The following is a 20,232-nucleotide window of genomic DNA, read 5'->3' as shown; positions in this document are numbered from 1 at the left end:
TTGCCACTGGAAAGCTAAGCTAACAAGGATTGATCCCGGTTGTGTTTACATTTAGTAATTTTTTTTAAATAATGTACAATTAACCAAGGAAGCAGTGGACAAACTATCCCCCATGACATGCTTGACAATGGCAGTGGCATTATAAATTAGACACAAAAGTCACATGATTTAATGCACTAAATCAACATTTGTTGCTTTTTCTCATCGCAGCGCATTCTGTTGGCAACGAGAGAGGCAACAGGCAATCATCATGAATCTCCGCCTGGCAAAATGAGGCCGGATTCTTCGAAGAAAAAGGTCGTTTTTTTACAGGCAGGATATGAAGAAAAAAATGCGGCAGCGATAGAATGCCAATGAGGCCTGAAAGTGGAAAAGGAGCTGCCGACACACGCGCACATAGACAGAAAAATGCGATTAGGTGGCGACTTTTGCCTGCTTTTTGTAACCCTGCATGACCTGCCCACAGCATTATTCTGCTCCATACCACGCATGAAACAGTTGAGAACCTTCAGACACTCCCACAGAGATGTAAAAATAATAGTGACTAAATTCAGGTGCATTTTTCTTGTGTTGAAGGCAAAGCAAGCATGTATGTAAAACGGGATTCATACGCAAGTGAAATCCATACTGTAAAATTTATTTTTAGGAATACGTTTGCTTACGTGGTCTCAAATTTGCACCCTTCGCAGGTGAGTCTGTAAAGAGAAAAGGGGTTCACTGTTGATGGACAGATTTATTTGTCAGTGACGAGCTTTCCACTGCGCTAATAGCCCTCTTAATGTTAATGTTGTCAAGCAATGTTATCTCCGCAGATGCCATTTCCTTCGTTTATCCAACTGCAGTCCTCCCCGCCATGTTTCCAGTCAAAAAAAAAAAAGACAAGAAAAAAGGACACCTCGCAGTGGGGAAACGGCAGCGCTCGGCCTACAATTAAAACACTTTTTACAGTAATTAAGCAGAATCAAATTAAAGTGCACAGCGTTTCCTCCAAGGAGAGTGCGGCGTGTGTAATTGGAAATTTGGTAATGGTCGGCGCGATTAAATATGCATTAGCGGAGTGGCGCGCCTATCAGTCAGCGGCGATGGCGATGAGCGCTTGGTGTCGATGTGACAGTAATTTTGCTTTTAACTTAAGGTTTGTGGATTTCGCCCATCATAGCGTATGTCCTCATGATCGATCCCCAAACTCCAAAAATTTACTTTTTAACTTTCTGAAAAAGTCTACGAGCAAGTTCTTCTGTCCGCACTTCCGGCAGGAGCTAAATTACAAAAAGGCTTGACAACGAAACTGGGCTAAAATCCAGAACTACTTTCAAGTCTTAAATAATCTTAAATAATAAATAATCATTCAGTCAGTCAGCCTGGCAATCGGGTCAAATCCAAAAGGTAAGCAGAGCTGCATTGCATGACCTGGCCTCTGCTGACTGATTAGAAGGGGGAGGCGAAAATGTTTGGTATGTGTGTACCCATCTTGACTTGTGGATCATGCAGCAGGATCAAGCTCAAACAAATCAAAAGCCATGTTGAACTCAATTGCGGGTCAAGTCAAGGTGCGTCGGAGCCATTTTGTTCACGCGGGCGCTGCGTTTGCATTAACCTCGGCTCGTTCTTGCCCGCATGCAGTACAGTATGATTTATAATTCAAGCCCAGGCGGGAGATGGGAAATGAAAAATTGATTTGAGAGGAGCGCCGCGGAGATGATTTCTTTTCAATGTCTGATTTCCCACAACGCTTCTGCCCGTCTTTTTTTTTGTGTCTCGCTGGAGTTTGAGGTGAACAGAAGCGCGTTTCATGGTCACGCCTGCGTGTGCGACGCTAACATACGTCAAAATATGTTAGTACGGCTCGTTGCTTTAAGTCTCAAAAACACAGTTTGGCTGGAAACTGTAACTCTGATACACCCTGACTGTGTCTACAACCTGTTTAGAAACTAATCTTAGTTTGGTTTCAAGCCTGGGTTAAGTTTGCAGCCTGTTTGAAACCCTAACACTGGATTCTACCTAATGTTAAACTCCCAACACTTTGTTGAAACCCTTACCATATCTTGAAACCAGAATTTAAAACCCATATCCTGACTTGAAACCCTAATTTAAGACCCCGACCCTACATTTAAACCCCCTGAGTTCTTAACCCTAACCCAGGCGTGAATCTCTTATTAGGAACCCAAAATAGGAACTCAAACCCAACCTAGACATTCTAGGCACTTTCTTGAAACCTTAATGTGCACTTCAACCTTGGAGCCCTATGTTGAAAACCTGACTGTCTTAAAACCCCAATTTTAAACTCTAACCCTCTTTTAACTCATTCACTCCAAGTCATTTTCACAGAAGCAACCCCCTTCGCTCCCGGCTGTTGACTGATTTTGCAAGGCCCACGCAATATTATGTTCTGTTGCTATGAAAACATGTAACCTACCAAAATAAAGATTAGTCTCTTCTTTCATCAGTAAAAAAAAGTATGTATCTATTTATTATGAAGTTGTTGGGGGTTTTTTTGCCAAATAATTTATTCATCTTTTCCAGTAGGATTTTTCTTTTTTTTTCCCAATAGTAATTTTCCACTTAAGGTTGCGAAACCTTGAATTTTGTTAATCCCTCAAGCAAAATATGGTCAAGTGTCCTTGACACTCAGAAAAGGGAAAATTAGAATCAGGGAGAAGTCGAACCGTCCGGCAGCAGATAACCGAATAAGCCGCGAGCTCCGCTGCTATCCCCACCTCCGATCGTTTGACCTTGACCTCCGGTGTCTCAATCCTTCCAAGGACACAGAGTCCTTCCGCCCAGGCATCCCGACTACTGGCGGCATAGGCTCGGCCCGATAAGACATGATGAATGCAGATTGTTTGCGGTGCGACAGCCTCATCCGTTTAGAGCCGCGCCGGCCTTCGGTATGCCAGGCAGGCCTGTTTGGAGCGCGCGGGCGACAAGCGAGAACGCAAAAAGACAAAATATTCACATGCAACAAAAGACAAAGCGCACTCGCCGCCTCGCTATCAGATGCAGGTGAGGAGAGTCGATTTTTTTTCCCCCCCTGTAGGCAAGCAGGTGGCAAGCAAATTGGAAGGTGAGTCGGAACAACAAAGTACAGTGAGAATGGAGCCGAGAGATAGAAACGTCACACCGTGTGTCTCTAATCTGCCGGCACACACCGATTTATGCCGGCGCGAGCCTCTGCTGATACTCGCCATGGCAACGGCGCTGAGAAACTTGTTTTAGGCTTGCATTGATATGCTCAAAAAGGACAGTGGAAAGAACAGGAAGTTTAGTTAAGCAACTTGCAAGTAAGTGTTTTCAACTATAAAATTAAGCTATTAAGCCAAAATAGTGGTTTAATGGTAGGGTATGAAATTAGCATGTCAAAATGGGGTTAGGATGTCAATGTAGGTCAGAGTTCATGGCATCAAGTTCATGTTTTAAATCTCGGGTTATAGTTTAACTTTATTTCAAGCCATGATTGGGGATTCAAAGTAGGGTTTCAACAAAAGGTTAGGGGTTTAAAATGAATGTTACAAGCCTGGGTTACCATTTTAAAATGGGGTTAGGATGTCAAGACAAGGGTAGAATTTCAATGTAGGGTTTCAGTCCGTTAAAGGTATCAAGTTAGTGTATTGAATTTAGGGTATCAATCCTGGGTTAGGGGTTCACATCGCATTCGAAGACATGATTAGAGTTTCAAACTGGGGTTTCAAGCAGTAGTTAGCATTTCAAAATGGGGTTAGGGTTTCAAAATAGGATGGTCAAGCCTTGATTTCAAAGTAGGCTTTCAAGTCAAGTTTTAGATTTGCAAGTTAGTGTTTCCAGAGTATCAAGTCTAGGTTAGGGTTTCAAGATTATTATTCAAGATGTTCAAAATGTTAAATTCAGGTGAAAGCAGGCTTACAATAATTATTACATTTTTAAACAATTTGGGGTTCAGGGTTGTAAATGTGTTTATTAAATTAAGGGTTGGGCTAGGGTTTTGCATTAGTTAAAGTAAGAATTTGGGTTTTAAATGAGGGTTTCAAATCTGGGTTAAAATTAGGAAGGACTTCAAATGTATGAGCGCTGCTTTTTTGTTTTTGTTCAGCGGCGATCAATCCCATGCTCACGAACGAAACCCGCGTTGTTCCCAAGCAGCAGCAAAACGTTCTCGTCCTCACGAGCTCACATCGGCCTGCAAGTTTACGTAAGAGCCGCGGATGGCGTTACCGGCTGCTCCGCAACAGCAGCAATTTCACTGCAGGTGGATTAATAATGCATGCACACTTCTACTGTGAAAAGCGCGCGGCACATATGGGCAGGCAGACGCTCGTTAAAATCACACACGCACTAATCAACTTCGACATATAATTGAAGGCGCGCGCACTGATGGACATGCTGACAGTTCTTTAGAGCAGGTCGGGATTTAGAGTTTCAAGCAAGTGTTGGATTTTTCCATCTCGCGATTAAAAACAAGTGCTGGTGTATCAAATCAGGACTTCAAAGCTGTATTAGGGTTCCAAGTCAGGGTTCGGTTTTCAAGGATCCCAAAATTTGTTTGGGGTGCAGCAAGTTCAACGTTGCGGTTTAAATTCAGGTTTCAAAGGAGTAAACCTTTTGGGGTTTCAAGCTCTCAGGTTAACAATTTCAAACAATGGTTTACGATTTCAGACAAGTGTTAGGGTAGGGTACGAAAGCAGAGTTTCAAGTCAGGATTTGAGGTTTCGGTTTGTAGCCAGGTTTTAGGTTTCAAACTAGATTCCCCAGTCAGGGTTAAGGTTTCAAGCCAGGGTAAAGTTTCCCTGTATCAGTTCCAAGCCTGGGTTAGTGTTTCAAGCTGATTCGGGTTGCCAGTCAGGGTTAGGGTTTGAAACATGAGGATTTCAAGTCATGGTTAGGCTTTTGAGTTTGGTTGGAATTTCCAACCTGGGTTGAGGTTTTAAGCTTGGGTTGTTGTTTCTAACAAGGGCTAGGCATTCATATTGAGGGTTCAAAGTACAGGTTTAGGTATTCAAGCCTGGGTTAGGGTTTAAAATGAGGGTTACAAGTATGGTTTAAAGCCAGGGATAGGGTTTCAACTCATTAGCATTCTAACCTGAGGGCTAATTTGGCTTTGGCAATAAGAAGTTAGTAGTGCTTCAACTGCGCTGACATCCGTGGACTCTCACCCGGCAATTAATGATGAATTAGCATAGCATCAATATTTAAGAAAAAGAAAGATGCTAATGGACTGCAATTGGCTGAAATATTCACGAGAGGGGCTCCATTTGTATGATGCGGGGCCGCGGCGCCCCTCTACCGGGAGGGGAGGCGACGATCCCGGCTGACTCGGACGTTACGGAGGGGGCGGCGGCTTTTGAAAGATTAATGGAGGCTCATCGTTGCGTAAAAACCGAGCGCACCTAAATGATGACCCGCACCTGGCCCGCGCTCGCTTGGCCCGCGTCCTGAATTAATCATTCCATTCCAAAGTCTTCTTCGGCGCGTGGATCTCCAGGAGTTCCCCAAAGAGCCATTACGAAGCTCGCCGGGGAGCGAGCAGGCAACATGTGCAATCGACTATTCTGGCCTGGATGTTTATATCTTGGCTATGAATCAAGAATGAAGACTTTGTTGTTGAGGTTGTTAGTTATTCCATAAGCTTATAAAAGCACAGTACAGAGTTACCTTGAGATATGAATAACACGATTTACATGTTTTTTAGAGATATAAGCTCAACTGTCGTCCGGACGATTATTTGTTGGCAAAATGCGCACCTCAATTCACTTCAGGATAGTTTGTCAAATGTAGAAAAAGGAAAAATCAAAAGACGCTTTAAACTGTTTAATATAAAAGATGAAGTTCAAGTTAGAAAGAGAATGACATATGGTGTGTATTTAAAACAACCACATAGCTTTGTCTTTGGAAAGTCCGCTTAGCTTCATGCTAGCAAATGCTACGGTTAGCTTCAACAGTTGATATGGAAAAATAGAACACAAAGCAACACGTAAACAGGTAATGTGACACTACTCAGTCATACTGTATTGGAATCTTGACTGTAATCGTTTCTCAATTGGCGTTCTTGTCCGTCGTTACGCTCAGATCAGCAACGTTCTCCAGAACCACGGCTTTCCTGCGCATTCAGCGTTTGTTCTTTTCACACAGACAAGTAACAAAAAAAAAGCACAGTAAGCTGCACCTCCTCTCATCAGTCAAGTGCTCTCCACTTGTCCAGGTTGGCGCCCACGAGCGCCGTCTTCCCTCTATCTCTGCGGGAGCTCAGCAGTCACCCCCCGTCACAGATTTGCACCCGTGATTACTCGCCAAATGAGTCTTCCAAGGGGGGGGGGGGGGGGGGCGTAGCTGAAACCCAGAGATGGGAAAGGAGGTGACGAGTTGTGTTGGGTTTTGAAGATGTTTTTGCCCCCTCAAAAAAGGGAGCATTCAGGCAGAGAAATGATTGCTTTTTATCATCAGCGCGCACACATAAAATGCTCCATTCGCGCCAAAGCACAACGCAACTTATCTGGTTGGAGAAAGTGACGACGAGAGCGGTACAACAACAACAACAAAGCGCCAGGTCGCGGGGTCACAAGTTGCTCGCAATCGCGCTGTCTTCAGCCGGGGGGAAACGACAAATGCCCAGCAGGAACTTTAATAGACCTTTGAGGCACAGTCAAAATAAATAGAAAGCAGCCGGAGCCCTGGAATTCACCTAAAATGGCTGCTTCAAACCAAAATGGCCGACGTCTTGCTTGATTCTGGGCATGGCTCATAGAGACTTTTCTGCGCGTCTTGCATGAAAAAAAAAAAAAGAAGCTAACCCACTCGCTGGGCAGCTGTGGATTTTTTTTGAGCAGATTGGGCAGTTTTTAACCCAATGTTGGGTTCATTTTATTGACTCAGCAGATTGGGTTGAAGAGCTGATACCAGTCACCATTTCATAATTGAACATCCCAATCCCGCTCAAACTCATATCGGGGGTTAATTTGCTTCCACGACTTTTAAGACCCAGTGCTTAACTCCATGACTTTGGTCCTGTCGGCTGCGCTTTAGCGGAGGTGCGCAGGTGCGTTCGTGAGCAGAGAGAACGGTGGCAGCAGAGGGGAGATAAGCTTCATTAGGGAACAAAGCCCAATCTCCATTCTCACCTTACGCTTTCCTCCCGAGCAAAGGACTCGCGGCGCATCCCCCGGGGCGAGGTGCGGAATACCGATGAACGACGCCAACCTCGCAAAGGGCTAATGCTAATAATGCCCGCTGCCGTTTTGGGTCTTTCTATGCAAGATATGTTCGCCGCAAGGTTTTGAGTACGTTTTCACAGGCTCATCATTGCTAGTTAATTGACTGTTATGGATCGAAAGAACGAGTCGGCATTGCTCACTGGGTGCCCCCTTGTGGAGAGGTCGGCGCAGTGCTTGGAAATAACGAAGGGGGAACAAAGCGCCCATCATTTTGCTTTTAGTGGCGCTATTTGTCAAAGAAGAGGATTAAGCCGCGGTGCAGCAGGTGAAAAATCCCACAAGTGTTGCCGGCGTCTCGTTTTTCCCAGTAAGCCGCGGTGGCTTTGGAAGGTTTGAGCCCCCAGATCTGCCGTGTCAATGTGGGCCCACGCCTGCCCCGACACGTCTAATCTGCCGGCTGCGCGCCGTCAAATCAGCCGCTTGAGTTTAAGCGGGACGGGAGGCCAATAAAGAAGGTGGGAAAGTAGGAAAAGAAAAAAAAGCTCCAAACTCTTCAGAACGTGTCCTGCTCGCCTTCTTGTGCAGCAGTTGTCCCTTATGTTAAATATGTAATCATGGCAAATAACATAACGTATTCGCATGTGCGTACTTATTTAGCCGCAATTATTTGTTACTACTTTCATAATCACTTTTGAAATAAAATCACCCTTGTTCTCCCTCGAAGACACAGAAGTTGTAATTGGGATCCCCAAAAGTAGGATGTATAATGTGATGATAAAATGTTGATAACCAAATAATTGGCTGACTAAAGAAAAAATATATATCATGAGGAATCTGTTTGTTTTGGTAGCTTAGCACGCTCAACATAAAAAAACAAAAAAAAATTAAGCAAAGGCAGAACATTTAATTGGTTTACATGACTTTTGCCCCTCAGTATTTAATTAACTTTTCAACAGAAAGAAAAAAATCCACAAAGTAGACATATTTAGCCTGATTGCCATTGTCCATTTAATTCCTATTATCCGTTGCCTTAAATAATTATGTGCAATAGCGTAGCAATTTTTTTTTGCCAATCTCAGACTATTTCAAGAGCTAACGGCAGCAGATTAAATCGTCAAGCCGATTAGTTTTACCTTCTGCTCTCCATTTTGCCACCAATTGATGTGTTTATGTAATTATTACTCCTGTTTAGATGTAATTATTGCCACAACAGTTTAGAAGCGTATTGTTGTAGTTTTATGTGGCAACTGGCTGCGGACGGACAGATGCATTACTAACCTCAAATGCCCATCATGGAAGCCCCAACGTGCACAATACAGGTTTCACTTGCGAGCCGATGAAGATGTCGAATGCAAAGTGGCCCTTCCTCATCTTGTCAAAACTTGGAACGCTGCGTCGGCTCTCAAGATTGAATTCCGCCAGCCCCGCTTTTTTAAAAAAAAAAACGCTAACACGCACACAGAGAGAGAGAGAGAGGAAGGGGCTTTGTGTAATTGAAAATTGCTTTGGAATTCCATCTTCATCCCGGCCCCCATCAGCAGGATGTGTAAAATATATCAGCCAAGCGCCCCGCTGATAAGAAAACATGTTTATTCTGCTTAGTATTTATGAAACACCTCCACGCGGCCATTTTTTTTTCATTCCTCTCTCCCCTTGCAGGAATAATCTCTCCTGCCAGTGTGCAGAATAACAAAAAGACGTGCGGGACAAGCCAGGACGGATGAGCCAATGCCACGCTCGTGTAGCGAACTTGGACAGGAAGGTTGAGGCTTGTTCATTTGAGCGCCATTTGCAAATTGTACTTTAGATATCAGCAGCAAAAACTTATTTGCTCTTGCAAAAGTTGAAAACACCACAGTTACATCTCCGTCAATGTTCTCATCGTGTTTGTTATCACTTTTATTATCTTTCTTACCACATTAGGCACAGCCCCACATCCACCCCCAAAACATGAGCTACCACAACCTTTTAAAACCCCTGTTAGCATTTCCAGCACTTAACTTCCATTGGTACTTTACAAGCCACACGTATTAATCTTAGAAAATAGACAAAACACCCCAAAAACAATGCAAACGTATTTACCCCGCATTTGATTTATTACAAGCATTAAGTACACTTTATCAAATTCCCAGATGTCATTTTTGCAAGATCCACACACAAGTTTGAAATCAAGCATTCAGTCACCCAACGTGTGTTTTTCCCCTTCTGCGCAGCCTGTCAGTCGCGTGCGCATATTGCCCCCGTGTGGGTAGGGAATGCAACTGCATTAGATCGAATCTCAAATTCTATCGCGTAACATAGACAAGATACTGGATTAATGTTTTGGGTAAAGCACCCCCCCCCCCCCCAAAAAAAACCCTTCGATGCAATTAGTCTTGCCCCTCAAGGAAACACAACATTTTAATACAGCATAAGCATAAAAATCAAATCTGAAGGGCAGGATGTAATCAACTAACCCCACAAAGACACCCCCCCAACCTTTTAATCTCAGCATTCTTTAAACCAAAAAAACGCACACAAAAAATAAAAAAGTACTTTAAGTGTAGAAACATTAAATATAATAACCTCATCTATGCAATCACAAATAATATATACATATTTTTTCCAAAAGAGGAATAAACATTCTGGGTAGGAAGTAAAAGACGGACATAATCATAAATCAGTCATCATGAAAGGCCACCAGGAGGCGCTAGTGTGCGAAGCAGATTGCCGTTTGATCAGCCCCGCAGTTTAAGTGGCGACAGGTGCGACAAGATGGCGACTGTCAGCCTGCCAGGTGAGCACACCAACAAATGTTTGTTGTGTCGTTGCAGTACGAGGCACCAAGAACCACTGGACGAGGGTAAACATTTTTGTTCAAATGGTGTGTTTTTTAAGGTCAACAAAAATGCCAACCAAACTTTTAAATTATTGCAAATTAGTAATACCTGCTTGGTGGTCAAATATGGGTTCAAATGAAGGCAGTGGTCCAGTGCTCCAATTGACCAAAATGTTACGATTAAGTACTATGAAAAATAAATAAATCCATATTTATTTCAGAAAATATTTAGAATTGGCATGGAAGGACGCATACATATTCTTAACAATATAGATGGCATTGCTGGTGTCTCAACATTTACTTAAAGATATTTTAGGGCTGCTTCCTCCGTTGAGCACATTCTAATCTTTATGATAGCAGATTAATTTGATCATTTACGATTCAAACACCTTAGCTGCCCCTGCAATCATCTGGCAATTATTTTTTTTTTTTTTTGCATGATGCAATCGTATTGGTCATGACAAAGCAACTTCTGTGTACGTTTCAGGGCAACAGCGGATTGGACGAGAGGCACCGAGCACGATGTCGCAAATGACTTATGTTTCTCTCACAAACACTCCATGTGGAGGGTTTTACAAGTGTACATCATCACCCCCAAAAATTGTTTAGCAAATTCATGCGATGAAAGTGAATGTAAAACAAAACACACAGGATAGTGAGATGTGTGATGACTATTATTTCCTTGTACAAGAACTATCTTATTTGCTGAGGAAAAATACCAATCGTAGCTTTTTCTCCCTCCAGGTACATATTGATTTTATTACTGCACCCCTTGAACTGGTATGTTTGGCTGATGATGATATCATGGGCTTCTGAGTCGCTACATTCTTTCATGTCTAATAGTTGGACAGTGAACTCAAAAAAAAATGCTGAGTCATGAAGAATATATAATAAGTATTACTTACATGAGTCTTGTCAATAACATTGCTACGCATTTGGTAGTTTGAAATAAAGCCAGAAGTTTACAATTGGAATGTCTTTCATCACATGTTTATTAAAGAGCTTTTGGGATTGGTTTGCACATCTTAAAAAAATAATAATAAAAATTCTGACTAAAGGTGCTGGCAGTGGTCCAGTCTCACAAAAACATATCCTTAACATTTTACACGGTGTCATTTCTCTATCACTGCGGCTACTGGCCTGAGAAAAAAAAATGTCTCAACAGAGCTTTCTTCACGCCTTTGCGGTCTGTGGGTGTTCCATTAGCGTGTGCCCCAAATGCAGCTGCCGTCTCCGCCATGTTGGTTTTCTGTGGTAGAAAGAAGTAAAAAAAACAGCTGTTAGTGACTTTCACTTGCGTTTCAACCATAGACTCATTTTTTGCAAGATAAAGACTCAATTTGTATGAAGTCAAGTCTGTAAGCTTACCGTTGCACACTCGCTCATCCGCATTCAGTTTTCTCTTTGGCAGGCGAGAGCTCAGCTGTTAAGCATCGTCTGCTAGACGTTCCCTGAGCACGCATCCTCAGTTGACAAAAAGTGGAATAATAGGATTTAAAAGCTACCGCTGTTTGGAAGCGTTAAAACAAAATAGAACAATTTTGGAAAAATTATGAAGTTATCCAATTCAAGATTTAACTTTTTCTTACTGCTAAAAAAAATAGGAAAAGCATTCATATTCTACCTTTATTAGACCGCAGTAATCCACCTGAAGAAAATTTGCCTTAATGAACAGTTCAACTATTCACAGCCAAACATTTAAGTGTTCAGAGAATTAGTCCATGAGGTGGTAAGGGAAGTTTCTTGTATTCAAACAGATGATTTTGTATATATTGAAGTTCACTTCAGTAACTAATACCAAAAAGACTATATAATCACTTAAATTATTACAAATTCACACAAGCATATAAATAAGTCACTTTAATGGCAAAATTTGTTTGCGCAGGAAAATTAGGAAGTGGCGGTAGACTTGCGCAGTGTGGTCTCTGAGCCACCAGACCGCTGACTTGACGACACAGTTATGCACAATCATTTATTTTTCCTGGATTATGACATTTTAAAGAACCGAAGGAACAAACATTGAACTCACTGTTAAATTTTTATTAATCGTGCAGCCCTGGTAGCTGGCAGGGCAGGAAGATGACTTTGGTGCTGGTCGCTTCTTGATCTCGACCCATCTGCCCTGCAACACATCAATGAAACACTCTCGATGACCTAGTCACATTTAAAAACTGAAAATAACATAAGCCATACAATAGCCAACTTCAAACCCAGTATTTAGAAGCTATTTGAAATCAGAGACGGTTGGCGTTATAAGTTAAGGGAGCACAAGTGACACAAACCAAATGTGTTTCTGTTAAAAGGTGTTACTTTTTTTGGAACCTAATTTTTTTTTCTGTGCTCAATATGCTTAAAGAGTGTTCCAAAAATATACCAATCAGAATGAACATGAACAGTTCAAAATTATTCTAACCCCTTGGCAGTTTAAGGTTTTAGCACATTTGCCTTTTTTTGTCATCAGATCAAATTCGCAACTTTTATTTAAAATTGTGCAATATACCAAGAAATGTCCTTTTAGTGACTTCCTCAGACAAAAATTCTACCCCTTAAATTAACACCTCCAACACTTTCTTTATGGGGGATCAGGTGTTGAGAACAGAAGCTTGGCAGTCAAATAAATAAGCTAATGTGAAGGAAGTGTGATTTTCTTCCTCCAAGACAATTAATGGTGTAAAAAAAAAAAAAGACATAAGGATCTAAATATAAAAAGATGGCAAATACAAATATTCTAAAAGAGACAACTGGAGGCATCTTTGGAAAGTTTAAAAAGACTCAGTGGAAACGCAACCTGGGTGCGGCAGAAAGGATGCCGTCACATTTGTCAGAAGGGATGTATTCAACTTTCGAGACATCGGACCTTCCAGCAGAACTATCCCAAGGATCTCAGTTTGGTTGCAGACAAAGTGCTGGAAGATTCTGAAGGGGCCTCGACCCGACTTCAATAGAGAATCTCCGATGTGAAGAAAGACGAATGCCGAATACAAGAAGAATAAAGTGAAAGGACTGGAGGCCTTTTCCTCCCCCCAATAAAAAGGAATGGGGCAAAGATACCCGGAGACGGCTGCGAGAACCTTTTGTCAAGCTACAGTTCCCATCTCAAAGATGTTGTCATTACCCAGAGAGTGTTGTACAACTTACCAAGTGTGGATGTGACCAAGGAGTTGAATCATTTTGTCAATGAAGAAATCACACACAAAAATTTTTTTAATTTTTTTTTTAAGACTGCTGTACTTTACGTTGCATTTGTGCAATGGTTAAGAAACAAGTCACGCATTTAAGATAAGCATTTTTTTTTCTTTATTGAATACAAATAACATACTCTTAGGACGAGGACTAGACAAGTTTCATACTTCTTCCTACTCCATTTGAGCTAACTAAGACATATCTAGTCATATTTTATATGCTCAATGAAGCACAACTGACAGATTCTAATAAATATAATGTAATATATAAGCCATATGATATATTTGTTTTGTGCCGAGTATGGCCAAAAACATATCTACTAACAACTTCTACATTATGTTTATTTGCCATAGTTTTCAATATGTCATTCTTTCACCCTCGTTAATCACGTTAAAAAAAAAATAGTAAAATGAAAGAAAAATGACAAATGCAATACCTCAGATTTGATTTCTGACCACAACTACAAATCCATGTCATTTCATCAAATGCCTCCCACCTGACCATCTCAGAATGTCCTGTAATAATTCTAGTAAAGACACGTAATGGGAAAAAAAATACTAAATTAGGCATGTCCACATTTTTCACTTTGGGGGGGGGGGGGGATAAATAATAATCCTTGAATGTAGGGTACTTTCGATGTTTTTTTGTAATTGTACTTTAGTTGGCTTGGACATGCAGTAACAAAAACCTTACCGGATTGAAAAAAGAAATAAATAATATAATCACTGTGTCAAAATGAGACAAAAACACTGCCCAATTATGATTTTAACACATATTTGAGCTTTCAAATAAAGTTTGGGGGTTGACAGTTTCCGCAGATATTGCGGTTTAAAAAATACATTTTCAGAGTCTGATGCCATGTCTAAACTACTCTTCAGTCAATTATTTGTGGCGAGAACACTAAAAACAGTCGAGAAGTCATTTTTGCTTTTTCCTATCAACAAAAGTATCTTCATAATTGACGACGACTCCCATCTTCCAAAAGACATTTTGTGATGGTCAAGTATGAAGATTTTCAGATATTTGATGAAGTGACAAACTTCTTATAGACAATGAACGCCTACAGAAAATACAATAAATAAATACGTACCACCATTAATAAAATAAACACAATATCCGACAACCAATAAACACAAACAGTTTTAAACAAACAAAACCAACCTTTACAGTTAAGTGATAAGGAGTTTATAAGAAATACACACAAGAACTGGCCAGCATTAAAAAACAAAACAAACAAAAACCATTCGAAATACGAACACTAATATTAATAACAATAAATAAACAATAAATAAACAAAGAACACAAAGTTCGAAATGAAGCAAACAGAGTGACCTCAAACGCTGTCGTGTCCCTCGAGTTTTTCCCCCTGCAACAAACAAAATATCGTCAGAAACGTGACCAACACACCAGCAACATTTGCTGGTATACTCACTTAGCTGATGGTCGCCATTCTGCCGCACCTGCGCAGTCAGCACACTTGATGAATGCCCTTGTTTGCATACTGCACACCTGTCTCCAATTTAACCTGCAGGACTGACTGACTAAATGCCAATCAAAGCCAACCTTCTTCTTCTGCTTGTTGAAGGGCGCTTCACACACTAGCGCCACCTGGTGACTTGCCACGATGACTGCTTTGGTTTACCGCGGAAATTGTTGCGTTTCAAAATGAATCACAAGAACGAAAGGTTTTGGATTGGATTGCACTTCTTTGCATGAAGCTCCTCTGATATTTTTTATGCTTCATAATCAACTGCTTGTATTTCACCACATCATTCTCAGTTGCTTCCCATTTTCGCCTTGCTTAACTAAAACATCATATTTTTGTCGGGACAAAAAGAGAGAGATTTTTAAAAATATATTTGTTTTTATGTAGCGTGACTCCAAATCTCTATGTATCCATTTATAAACACTAGCACTTAATTAACCACTAGAAAGCATGGCACTCCCAGAAACGGTATTTCAGTCGGTCATGTTTTAAAATATATATATGTGACGTCATTAGAGGTGCTCCATGACAGGAATGTATTCATGTTAAAAGATTTTGGCAATATTTTCTAGTTTGTTTTAATTAAAGTCTGTCATTTTTTCCCTTTGTTATTTTAGGGTTATAGTATAAATTTGTAATTGCACTTATGACGTGACATGGAACTGGAGTGTCTGAGTGTTTGTATATATTTTTTTGTTTTTTATTTTATTTGTTGTTACATTGACAAGATTTGTTACAGAATTGTCAATTTGTATTTTTTCTTTGAAAAAAAGTGTATCAATGTTGAGTGTTAAACCAAATCAATGTTTTTTTTTTCTTTAGCGAGGCCAGTTGGCTTACAAATAAAATAAAAAAAACGTTCATCACAAAGTCTCAACTCAGGCTTTCAAAACAAGATTCCTAAATGATATATATATATATCGCATTAATTTATAATAATGTAATTTTTAGAACAAAAGCTCCGTTTTCGCGTTATCTATATTATTTTTTATTCATTACTGAGTTCAAAGTTCGTAGGCAGTCCACTCAAAATGGCGGACGAACCAGCACGAGAGTGGAGCAGCGAGCAGCTCAAAAGTGATGATTTGCCCAAGAAAGACCTGATCAGGTTCATACAGGACAATGCGGCGCACTCGGTACGTTTGCCATGTGAATATTCAAAAGTCGGTGTTCTAAAGTGCATTTTGACGTGTATGTGCCTCGTTGGCGTGATGTAGCCTAGCGTGTGCAGCCGCACATGCGGCCGGAAATCGATGTTTGCAAACAAAGCGACCGAGTTACGTCACATATAACCTCCTGTTGTTTCAAATAATAACCGCCATTCTATGTTAGTTCCTCAACGACCACAAACTGCTGGGAAACATCAAGAACGTGGCCAAAACTGCGAAGAAGGACCAGCTAATCGTCGCCTACAACGAGCTGTTTGCAAGTAAAGTGAGTGACATCAGCGTGACGTAGCGCCCGGATGCAAAATTACTACAGATATGCTTGAAATGGGGAGGAAAACAAAATCCGTGTTTTGTAGAGGTTTAAAGGCACGGAGCCGGTGGAAGAAGTGACGAAGCAGGTGAAAGCTGTCAAAATTGACGAGAAGCCCAAAGAGGCCAAGGCGGAAGTTGTGGATGAGGTAAAGACCCACCACTTTAAGGGTGGCTTACTGTACACTGTACTGTAAACTAATCATTGCAGACATTGCTTCCATTCAGGGTCCGCCCAAGTTTATCAAAACCACGCTGAAGAAAGGCAACAAGACCAACTTCCCGAAAAAAGGCAACACTGTGAGCTGCTGGTACACGGGGACGCTGGAGGACGGGACCGTCTTTGACACAAACATTCCCTCAGGTGCTTATTGGGCCGTGTTTTTATGTAAAAATTGCGTCCGACCAATTAGGTCCTGACTTTGTGATCTCTACAGTGGCCAGAAAGAAAAAACAAACCAAGCCGCTGAGCTTCAAAGTGGGCCTGGGCAAAGTCATCCGAGGGGTACGTGCGTTATTCACATTCGCCGCCGCCGCCGCTTATGTTTTGTTTGTTTTTTAACGCCGTCGCCTACCTTGCAGTGGGACGAAGGCCTGCTGACCATGAGCAAAGGCGAGACGGCTCGCCTGGAGATCGAATCTGAGTGGGCCTACGGAAGGAAGGGCCTCCCTGACTCAAAGTATCTTTTTATACATGCAGATGCAAACTAATCAGGAATTAGGTGGATTTGTCTAACATAAATGTTCCTTGCATGAAAATGTAAGGACAAAATCCTTTTCTGTAACTTCACTTTGTTTTTTTTACTGTCCATCTCCTTAACTTTGATGCTTTCAGAATTCCGCCCAATGCCAATCTGATCTTTGAGGTGGAGCTGGTGGATGTGGATTAAGCAAGATGGGGAAAACGGGGAAGTTCAAAGTTTGAAATGTCCATGCTCTAATGTGGGTTACCTGGAATCCCAAATATGTAACCCGTTTTGTCGCTGTCAATTTATTTCCCTAAGTTTGGGGACACTAATGGGTCTTTTTGTTGGTTCTTTGTTTGCATAAAATAACTTTTACGAACAAGACTGCTGTTGTTTTTACACACATTAAGGTTGACTTAACCGAGCCCACACTTAACAAATTCTAATGACAATTTTAGGCTCGATTTTTAAATTCCCATTTAACGCCTCGAGCTGATATTCATGTATAGGCACAGTATGTATATTGTCAACTACGTAAAATATCTATACAGCTAATGTCATTGTAATGTACATATTTTTATATCATTCACCACGTGCCTATTGTTACCTACCAAATTTTATTGCGAAAGAGTAAAAACGAACGCTCCCCTACGGTGTGCCGGGTTCCATGTTTTATTAACAGCAAGAAAACATTGGAACAGCGCCAAAGCGGCTCTGTATGGGCCCACCGCGCTCTTCTTAGGAGTTGGCGTTGGGTCCCTTCTTCTTGCCAAAGGTGGGCACCACGTTGACGAAGCGCCGGTTGTACTGGATGCGACGCTTGGCGCGGCCGGTCTTCTTCTTTTTCTTCTCCTGCTTGTCCACCTGACAAAACACAAGCGCACGTTCAATTAAGCCAATGGTAGAATTGTAAAGTTGTCACTAACAGTCACCGTCGACACTGAAGACGACATCACGGTAAACAAGCAATCGTGGCTCAGTTTGCTAACGTCACAACCAAAACCCAGAAAAGGGGCGAGCTGCGTGTTTCCTGAGCACGTTTTTTTTTTTGCAGTTGACAGCAAATGACAAAATGTGTTTTTAAAAGTATTATATGATATGATTATATTGTATGAAAAATAACGAAGTCGTCAAATTCTAGAAAAATATTAACTTTTCTTCTGTTAAAAATGGCTAAAAGAGTCAAGTATTCCTTTAAATGCACGCAATTTCAACAGCATTTCTTTGACCATTTAACAGAATTTCTAACCTTATCTTGCTTTCTTCTGCATAAATTTCACCCGAAACTAGAATATTCCGACATTTCAGCTATTTCTCGACATTTAGCCATTTGTAAGAAAATGTGGAGCTCATTTCATGCCAGTCACCGTTTAATATAAAACTTCACCCAAACAAATTTCATCTAAGAATGCAAATATTTTCAATTAGGAGTTTTAATCTCAACATTGTTTGGGTTTTGTGTGTGTGTAATTCTGTATTTTTTTTTAAAATCACAAACATAGCATAAAATCATATTTGAGTGATAAAATGTAAAAATAATTTGTTAAACGGTACATTAAAAACAAACTGATATTGTCGTTAGTTTTGTAATTTCCTGCTTTACAATCGTGTTGAGTTACATTTGGATTCAGAAAAGGTGAATCCACATTGAAATTCATCAAACATTCTGTTCAAAATGAAAAAAAAAAGATTAATTTTATTTTCTATTGAATATTGTGCAAGAAAACAATCCTCACCTTGGGGGTCTGGCCCCTCACTTTTCCAGCACGGGCCAGAGAACCGTGGACCTTACCTAAACACAAAGGAGAAAAAAAAAACACTTTATTACAGCGGCTAAATAAAACCGGTGGGAAAAGTCACATCACACCACATACACCGACTTGTAATGTACCAAGTCAAAGCAAATATTTGTTAGCCTATCGACAGTGTTTGGCAATTTTGTTAGCATAAAGCGAACCACTCAAATTATATTAAATTACAAGTATATGTTTTTGTATAACAACACTGACCTCCCAGAAGCCTGCCGGCTACTTCCAAGGTGCAGTGCTCGGAAACGCCGCACGATGCCAACGTGACATCGTCTTCCAGCGGGCAACCTGCGAGCAGCACCACCTGATCCTCCACCAGGAGACCCTCCAAAGTCTGGACATGAGCCTGACGGGGAGGGAAAAAATAACCAATTGCTGCATGGGATCAGATCAGTCTATCTTGGACTTTCTTTTCTTTTTATTTTCTTTTTTTTACCTTAATCTGGCCCACGGTCTCATGTCCGGTCACCTCAAGGGTGTGAGTGTTCTGGGCACGCAGGAAGAGCTGCATCTTGATGCTGGACAAGTGATAAACAATTTAAACAAGCACTTAACAAATTAGGGTCTAACAATAATCAACATGAGAGCTCTAACAGATATAAATGTGGAAACTAGAATACATTATTGGTCAACATGAATTCACTAACAATATGCTTACATTTTTGTCACATAAATCCAAACAACATTTTGGGCAGATTGGTTTGAAAGCCTAACAGTTTCTCCGTGTATCAATAATTTTTACTAAATTAAATATAACACAAATTGGTAATATTCGTGGCTCTGTTCTTTTCAAAATCTGAACATTTTCAAGGGGAAAACATTGCGCTGTTAACACTCGGAAATCACGCTTTTGGACGCCCCTTTTTAGACTTTGTCATTTAGCAGAGGATCATTCGACTTCGTTAGGGCACAAACGACTAAACCAGCAACTTTTGCACATGTAAATAACGAATGAAACAGAGAAAACGTACTCTTTTAGGGTCACGGAAGAGAGAAAAGTTATCGCTGTGAGGCTAATGCTAAGCTAACGCAACTAGCAAGCCACATGCGGCACGCGAGATTGGAGAGGGAAAGGGAGTCTAAACAGACAATTTATCATCAGTGCGTTCAATGTGATGTTCACATATTATGTTCAGGTGTGTTTTAGGTGCATGTCCGACACATAATAATAGCCGTCGACGGGCTAAAACGCACTTTTGCTACTCGGTACGTCCAGGCCTTACCTCGTTTGGATGCTAGTCGTTAGACGCGCAGCATAGAAAAGGCTGTTCAAGAAGACGACAATGCGCATGAGCAAGTATTACGTCAACGCGTAATGGACAGACCTAGCCACACCCATACGTCGTCGCCATTTTGAATGTGGCAAAACGGCGTTATACTGAATCCTAGAGCGAATTAAAATGTACACTCATTATGAAATTCAGTACATACATTAGGCATTTTAATTTCCTGTAATTGTGTCTATATTATGGTGGAGACGCTTAAGTTTCGCAGCCAACAGGAAAACTCAAGTCATCGATATCTCAAACTCACATCTGGGAATTTGGAAGTTGATGTACGGAGGTGACCATTTTGTTTTATTTGTTCATTTTGCCTCTTGGACATTCCTTGTGACAATTTACAACATTAAACATTCACATACAATTACACCC

General features: G+C 41.0%; 2 protein-coding genes and 1 long non-coding RNA gene across 5 annotated transcripts in view; 2 read left to right on the top strand and 1 right to left on the bottom strand.

The window, feature by feature from the left end:
- LOC147158616 (uncharacterized) overlaps positions 1-10,891 on the top strand; it is a 39,386-nt gene extending 28,495 nt beyond the window's left edge. Inside the window, exons 5-7 of one of the 3 annotated variants that reach the window (XR_015090723.1) lie at positions 211-418; positions 8,781-8,883; positions 10,427-10,891. This is a non-coding gene — a long non-coding RNA (uncharacterized LOC147158616). Of the gene's footprint in view, positions 1-210; positions 640-8,780; positions 9,456-10,426 lie in introns of those variants that run through there. The other 2 variants (XR_015090721.1, XR_015090722.1) reach the window with 2 other exon arrangements.
- A 4,731-nt stretch (positions 10,892-15,622) lies between these two features.
- On the top strand, positions 15,623-17,154 carry fkbp3 (FKBP prolyl isomerase 3). Its single transcript, XM_086060689.1, has 7 exons — positions 15,623-15,744; positions 15,941-16,042; positions 16,134-16,235; positions 16,315-16,450; positions 16,524-16,591; positions 16,669-16,766; positions 16,922-17,154. The coding sequence occupies exons 1-7, from the start codon at positions 15,640-15,642 to the stop codon at positions 16,974-16,976; spliced, it is 666 nt and encodes a 221-aa protein (XP_085916815.1). The 5' UTR covers positions 15,623-15,639; the 3' UTR covers positions 16,977-17,154.
- A 274-nt stretch (positions 17,155-17,428) lies between these two features.
- On the bottom strand, positions 17,429-19,928 carry faua (FAU ubiquitin like and ribosomal protein S30 fusion a). Its single transcript, XM_086060690.1, has 5 exons — positions 19,804-19,928; positions 19,017-19,098; positions 18,782-18,926; positions 18,509-18,564; positions 17,429-17,636 (listed from the first exon to the last, which is right to left on the bottom strand). Exons 1-5 carry the CDS (start codon positions 19,869-19,871, stop codon positions 17,511-17,513), a joined length of 477 nt encoding a protein of 158 aa, XP_085916816.1. The 5' UTR covers positions 19,872-19,928; the 3' UTR covers positions 17,429-17,510.
- Between the last annotated feature and the right edge of the window lie 304 nt (positions 19,929-20,232).

Source organism: Leptonotus elevatus, chromosome 18, assembly GCF_054856555.1.
Source record: "Leptonotus elevatus isolate MCC_2025b chromosome 18, RoL_Lele_1.0, whole genome shotgun sequence".
Classification (NCBI taxonomy): domain Eukaryota; kingdom Metazoa; phylum Chordata; class Actinopteri; order Syngnathiformes; family Syngnathidae; genus Leptonotus; species Leptonotus elevatus.
This window is presented reverse-complemented; position numbering and strand designations above follow the sequence as displayed.